The sequence below is a fragment of the Limanda limanda genome, chromosome 7 (assembly GCF_963576545.1).
Source record: "Limanda limanda chromosome 7, fLimLim1.1, whole genome shotgun sequence".
In the NCBI taxonomy this organism is placed as follows: Eukaryota; Metazoa; Chordata; class Actinopteri; order Pleuronectiformes; family Pleuronectidae; genus Limanda; species Limanda limanda.
In genome coordinates, this window is record NC_083642.1 from 21,866,245 (window position 1) to 21,873,201 (window position 6,957).

General features: G+C 36.9%; 1 protein-coding gene across 1 annotated transcript in view; it reads right to left on the minus strand.

Moving 5' to 3' along the window:
- Positions 1-41: 41 nt before the first annotated feature.
- LOC133005684 (uncharacterized) overlaps positions 42-6,957 on the minus strand; it is a 10,385-nt gene continuing 3,469 nt past the window's right edge. The window contains exons 3-11 of the mRNA XM_061075441.1: positions 6,723-6,869; positions 6,309-6,395; positions 5,352-5,439; positions 5,120-5,256; positions 4,891-5,037; positions 1,214-1,300; positions 879-954; positions 727-803; positions 42-430 (exon numbers count right to left, since the gene is read on the minus strand). Coding sequence (XP_060931424.1) covers positions 299-430; positions 727-803; positions 879-954; positions 1,214-1,300; positions 4,891-5,037; positions 5,120-5,256; positions 5,352-5,439; positions 6,309-6,395; positions 6,723-6,869 — 978 coding nt within the window. The 3' untranslated portion in view covers positions 42-298. The remainder of the gene's footprint in view (positions 431-726; positions 804-878; positions 955-1,213; positions 1,301-4,890; positions 5,038-5,119; positions 5,257-5,351; positions 5,440-6,308; positions 6,396-6,722; positions 6,870-6,957) is intronic.

The following is a 6,957-nucleotide window of genomic DNA, read 5'->3' on the forward strand; positions in this document are numbered from 1 at the left end:
TTTTTATAAACAGTTTATTCTGCAAAAGTAATGTTCATTAGTTCTGTTTCTGTTAAAACCAATACAGCTCTACACTGTCTACATCTGATACATCAGGTCATGGCCTCATTTAAGTTTGTGCCCACATGAAAGAACTAAAAGTATCTTTTCAGTTCCTCTGTGACGAAACCTCATGCATCAAAACTAGGGTGAGAACATTTCAGAACATCTTCATCTCAATTCTGTGGCAGAAATGTAAAAGTAATATGTACAAGCTATCTACACAGTTAGTTCCAGTGAACTTTCACTCTCTGGTGAGTCAGCTGCGTCCATTGATGTGACATTGGTCGGCATTTATTATCGGCTCCTGGGACTCCTTCCTGCTCCTCTGCAGCTTTGGCAGGATTGGAGGTGCAGCCTGAATCCCAGTGATGTGGTTGCTTCTGTCCGGCTGCAGATCAGAAACAAAAACCTTGTTGATGTATTTGTCACCTTGGTGCATTTGTATTGCAACTTCAGAAGGTACTCTTTTATCCTGAATCAAGGAACAAGGCTTAAATTGAAAAATAATAAAGCAAAAATGTCCTTGAACCCAGACAAAGTTGCCAAACTAAAACCAGTGGTTGCCCAGGAGCTAGAAACTTTGCAGCATGTGTCAGAAAAGGGCAGTTTCAAATAAGTATTAATCAGCTCTTTTGTATGTTCAGCTCTCTCCTGCAGTAAATATAATTTATTCTACAGTCTAACCTGTTGTAGTTGAAAAATCCAGTTCTGATAATCCTCCAGACAGGTGCAAGAGACCTGCAGGGGCTCCACCAGATCACCTGAAACAAAACACAGATTATATGAAATAACTGAAATAAATATATAGAAAAAAGTCACAGGTTTGAGCAGATTACCTGTCAGCTCAAACTCCAGCCGTCCAGGCAGGGCTGAGCGCTCCACTGCTCTGATGCTGTGTCGGGGCAACCTGCCCTGTTAGAGACCACCAGGGGAAAATAAAATGTGCAAGAATTATTCAGTTGATTGTACAGTCAGCATCACTTCATCTTCTCTGCAGAGTCACTTAGTGATGTCTCAGGCAGCAGGGTTGAGTTACATAATGTTCTACCCCTGATATATGTCATGTGTCAAAATAACAAGCACTGTGTAATGACTACTGGGACACGCAGTAATGCCACAGTGGTGGAGGAGGCGTTATTATGGATTTTCCCATAGAGTCATTTTACACTACCTCATATCGTATATTCAGCCGCTTGTTGTCAACTGACAGCAGCAGGACGTCTTGAGGGAAGAGAACCATGAGTCTTTCTTGGCGTCCCTGAGAGAACAAGGCTGGTGTTACTGGTGCAGCTGTCGACAGTTAATACCACTGAAGAAGAACTGTGACACATAAACACATCAGATATTCTCCCTTCATGAATACTCATGTTTATTCACCATATGTACACGTAATACAACTTGTATCACATTTAAATTATTCATACAATATGCTATTTAAACTCTAGCAATAATAATAATAGTTGGAGGGGGGCAGGAAATTATGGAAGCCCATTTCCGCCACTGTGATGAAAAAAAAAAAATTGGTATCTCATTATTATGAGATACTATCTCATAATTATGACTTAGCATCTCATTATTATGAGATACTATCTCATAATTATGACTTAGCATCTCATTATTATGAGATACTATCTCATAATTATGAGATACTATCTCATAATTATGACTTAGCATCTCATTATTATGACTTAGCATCTCATTATTATGAGATAGTATCTCATTATTATGACTTAGTATCTCATAATTATGACTTAGCATCTCATAATTATGACTTAGTATCTCATTATTATGAGATAGTATCTCATAATTATGACTTAGCATCTCATTATTATGAGACAGTATCTCATAATTATGACTTAGCATCTCATTATTATGACTTAGTATCTCATTATTATGAGATAGTATCTCATAATTATGACTTAGCATCTCATTATTATGAGATAGTATCTCATAATTATGACTTAGCATCTCATTATTATGAGATACTATCTCATTATTATGAGATAGTATCTCATAATTATGACTTAACATCTCATTATTATGAGATAGCATCTCATTATTATGACTTAGCATCTCATAATTATGACTTAGCATCTCATTATTATGAGATACTATCTCATAATTATGACTTAGCATCTCATTATTATAAGATAGTAACTCATAATTATGACTTAGCATCTCATAATTATGACTTAACATCTCATAATTATGACTTAGCATCTCATTATTATGAGATACTATCTCATAATTATGACTTAGCATCTCATTATTATAAGATAGTAACTCATAATTATGACTTAGCATCTCATAATTATGACTTAACATTTCATTATTATGAGATAGTATCTCAAAATTATGACTTAGCTTCTCATTATTATGAGATAGTATCTCATTATTATGACATAATATCTCATAATTATGACTTAGCATCTCATTATTATGAGATACTGACTGCAGGGTCTGTCATGCAAGTCAAATGTTGTATTTCTGTTACAGTGGCGGGCGTAGTTATCATTAACTCAAACCTTAACTTTACTTCACTGAGTTCCCAGCCTCTCTACCACTGCTCACCTGCTCTGCTGCAACCCGCCCACAGTCAGACACTAAGTCATAATTATGAGATAGTATCTCATTATTATGAGATAGTATCTCATAATTATGAGATGCTAAGTCATTATTATGAGATGCTAAGTCATTATTATGAGATGCTATCTCATAATAATGAGATACTAAGTCATTATATTGAGATACGGATTGTGGGCGGGGCGCCACAGAGCAGGGAACCCGAGGCTGAGCGGATGCGGGGACAGCAGCCTTACTCGCGGAAGTGGGCGACTGTGCATCGATACAGAGACATAACAGGATCGATCAATGTTTTCTGCTCCGTTCATTGTCTTAGCGATGTGCTGCCGCTGAATAATTATAACAAGCGCTGCTCCAGGATCAGAACATACGCTCTTTAAAAGTCCGGTTGTCTTGTGTGTGTCGGACTCTGCTTCCGCCTCACTTCCCTCTGACCCGCGCTCACTTCACACTTTAACAATAAACACCAGCACCGATCACAAGTTATTAGGACACGTACAGGACTGATGTTTACTTTGTGTTTTTTTGAGTTCATGAAACACGTGTTGTGTGGAGCTGGGGACTACGTGCACACGGTGTTTAAACATGTGTTTCGTAACGTGAGATGTAACGTGACGCGCACAGTACAGGACCGTCAGCGTTAAAGTGACGGAGCGATCCGAAGTCTTGATCGGTCATCATCGAATAATTACTAAAAAATACATGTGATTATCAGTTTTAGTGAAGAGGAATAGAGACAAGCACACACACACACACACACACACACACACACACACACGCAGACTCGCATGACAGACCCTGCAGTCAGTATCTCATAATAATGAGATGCTAAGTCATAATTATGAGATATTATGTCATAATAATGAGATACTATCTCATAATAATGAGAAGCTAAGTCATAATTTTGAGATACTATCTCATAATAATGAGATGTTAAGTCATAATTATGAGATACTATCTCATAATAATGAGATACTAAGTCATAATAATGAGATGCTAAGTCATAATTATGAGATACTATCTCATAATAATGAGATGCTAAGTCATAATTATGAGATACCATCTCATAATAATGAGATACTAAGTCATAATAATGAGATGCTAAGTCATAATTATGAGATACTAAGTCATAATAATGAGATACTATCTCATAATAATGAGATGCTAAGTCATAATTATGAGATAGTATCTCATAATAATGAGATACTAAGTCATAATAATGAGATGCTAAGTCATAATTATGAGATACTAAGTCATAATAATGAGATACTATCTCATAATAATGAGATGCTAAGTCATAATTATGAGATAGTATCTCATAATAATGAGATGCTAAGTCATAATTATGAGATAGTATCTCATAATAATGAGATACCAATTTTTTTTTTTTTCATCACAGTGGCGGAAATGGGCTTCCATAGAAATAGAAAATACTGTAAACAATATATTTAAATACTGATAGTTAGCTTACAACCAATCTCATTGTCTGACTCATTGTTTTTTCATTTGTCAAAACTACTAAAATAAGACCTAAGTTATGATCATATAAGAATAATGAATTATCCTAAAAAAAATTAGCATTTTAATACGAGTACAGTTACCGTCAAATAAATAAGACTAGGTTCATATTTAAATTGAGGCCTGAGACCTTGTTAAAAGGATTTTTTTATATCCGAAAACTTGCAGAGGGTTCAGACAGAGCGACATGTTTACCCACATCATATACAAAAGAAATGAAGGGGCTTGTGGGAAATTTAGATTCTCAAATACTCAGACAAGACGTTTTGTTGTAAGTGACGCTGCCATATAATTTCTTAAACTTTGTTTTTTTAATGGGGCCCGGAGAATTAAATTGAATTCAAAGCTGACGAAAGACTTGTGTTTAGGTATATTTTACTTCATACTTCCTGCTTTCCTTTACAGAGTTTGAATAGACTGGCCATCAACTACCTCTTTACCTCTGTCTAATGTAAGGACAATTAAGTGTAAAAAAAAAGTGGAAGTGAAAACATGGGCAGTTTTTCTATCAAACCACATGTTCATATCTTCCACAAGGCTGACTCATTCTGTAATTCTTCTTATGATACAATGAAACTCAAACACAGAATGTATTTTGAGATAAGCTTGTAGTTATAGTGAAAGTATTGGCTTCTAATAGGATGTTGTGGTCATGAACCAACTACACACAAAAGTCTTCTCTGGTCAGAGATGTTAGTTGAACTGATATCGTGCAGAATATCCCAACAGAGTGAGAGTAGTGATTACCTGTCTCTGTGAGTTGATGATATGGATGATCGATATGAATCCTGGCTGGCCCATGTGCTGTATGGGTGAACCCTCCCACTGCCATATTGGAGCTTGTAGTAAGTATTTGAGCAGTTCTTCTCTTTTCCAGCCCATATCACACGGTAGCTACAGGAGAAATGAGTGCACAATTAAACACTACAACTTAACCACTATCACAGTGATAACCAGATATAGAAGAGGGGATTACTAGATAGGAGAGGGCGCAGTGAGAGGGACTCATGGGTTGTGTCATTGACTTGTATCTCCTGTCTTCTATTTGCTGCGTCCATGTGTGTAACGCTGCAGCACTGTCACAGACGAACACCTTGGAATCCATCATCGGTCCTGGATTAAAAGAGGGAACAAAAAAAGGTCAAGCTCAACATTTCTTCATTGTGTCGCTGTGTTTCAACTGAATTTGGTAATTTCCTCTGATTCACCGCTGATCTCAAACATGTGAGGTGAATGTGACGTGTCGGCTTCCAGGGAGACGGCCTGTAAGGTGAGGCCAGAAAGAGGAAGGATGCCCTGCAAGACAAGAAAAGACAAAAATAAAGAAAGCTATATTATTTCTGTCATTGTGCTTCAGTTTAGGAAATCAGCATAAAACCAACATTAATGACTCTGATGACAGTCTCATAGGAGGAATCCCTTTCCCAGGACGGACTAAACTGCAGTAAATGTCAAGTGTAACAGCAACATCAACAAAATAACATTATGGTATAATATGATGGAGAAGAACATCAATGTTTAAAGTATTTATACAAAAGAAAAAGTCTTACAGAGATTGAGGGAGGTGCAATGACGACTAAAATGATGGCGGTATTGATAGTAAAAGTGGTGTTCAGAATGTGGACAATTTTTCTATTTGTAATCTTAATCACAATCCACAATCAGATGCTACCACTGCCCACATTCACAAATGGAATTACATTTAATCATTCTTCCTTATTCCATATGTGCACATTTCAATATATTGAATATTTACTGTGTAATTTCTCCTGTGTCTCTAGAAACAAGTCAGGTCTGAGATTCTGATTATGACAATTTGTCTACGTTTGAAGAAAAATAAGTTTCAAGAGAAAACCTACAGTGTGGTGTTTTAAAGATGTAGGAATTTTTACATTATTACAAAAATTTGCTTCTGAGATGATTTCTGCTAAAAATATGTTGATGTTGCTGGAGAAGGAGCAAATGGGAACATGGTCTGTAGTTTTAAAAACGTCTGCAGAGATACACAACTTCACATTTTACATTAACAGACATTTGATCTGTTGTTACAGACAGAGGCAGACAGCAGTGCTGCCAAGAGAGAATTGACTTGTGAGTTTTTGTTCAATATCCAGGAATTGTTTGACATTTGTGAAGAGTTGTCTCTCTGAAGTGGTTGAATATACCTGATAGATGAAGTCCTGTGCAGAGTGGTCCAGAGAGAGGATCAGCAGGTGAAATGAGAACAGCACCAGGAAGTGTTCGCTGGTTTCCTGCAGAGACAAAGGAGCCCATGATTTCATCACTTTTTAAACTGTTTCATCAACTTTGTTTTATTCCTCTTCTGTTCACATCAATAAAATTAAGATATTTTACTATATATCAAAAAAAGTATGGCACACAGAAGTATAAGGTTCAGTTTTAGGGGGTGTATGAAGACCCATACCCTGCCATACAAATTGCATCCAACAACAGAAACTATAACTATCTTGGAGGGATTTTTAGGATATGTTGCGTTGAGTAGATTATTGGATCTTAACTCCTAGAAGTTAAGACTATAGAGTCTTAATTTCTCAGCTGAATGGGATGTGCCATGTTACCTGTGTGTAGCTGTTGTAGAGAGACACCAGAGAGGAGTGGGTAACCTCTCCATACATGTGGGCTGGTTGACCCTCCCAGCCTCTGATTGGCTGCTGGGAATAAATCCTACGGTGCAGCTCATCTCTGCTCCTGCCCCACAGCACCACCTGCAAACACAAAACTCTGTCAGGCCATACATACTGGTTATCATCTGTTTTTGATTTGTTCATGATGAGACTCAAAGCTACCCTCACA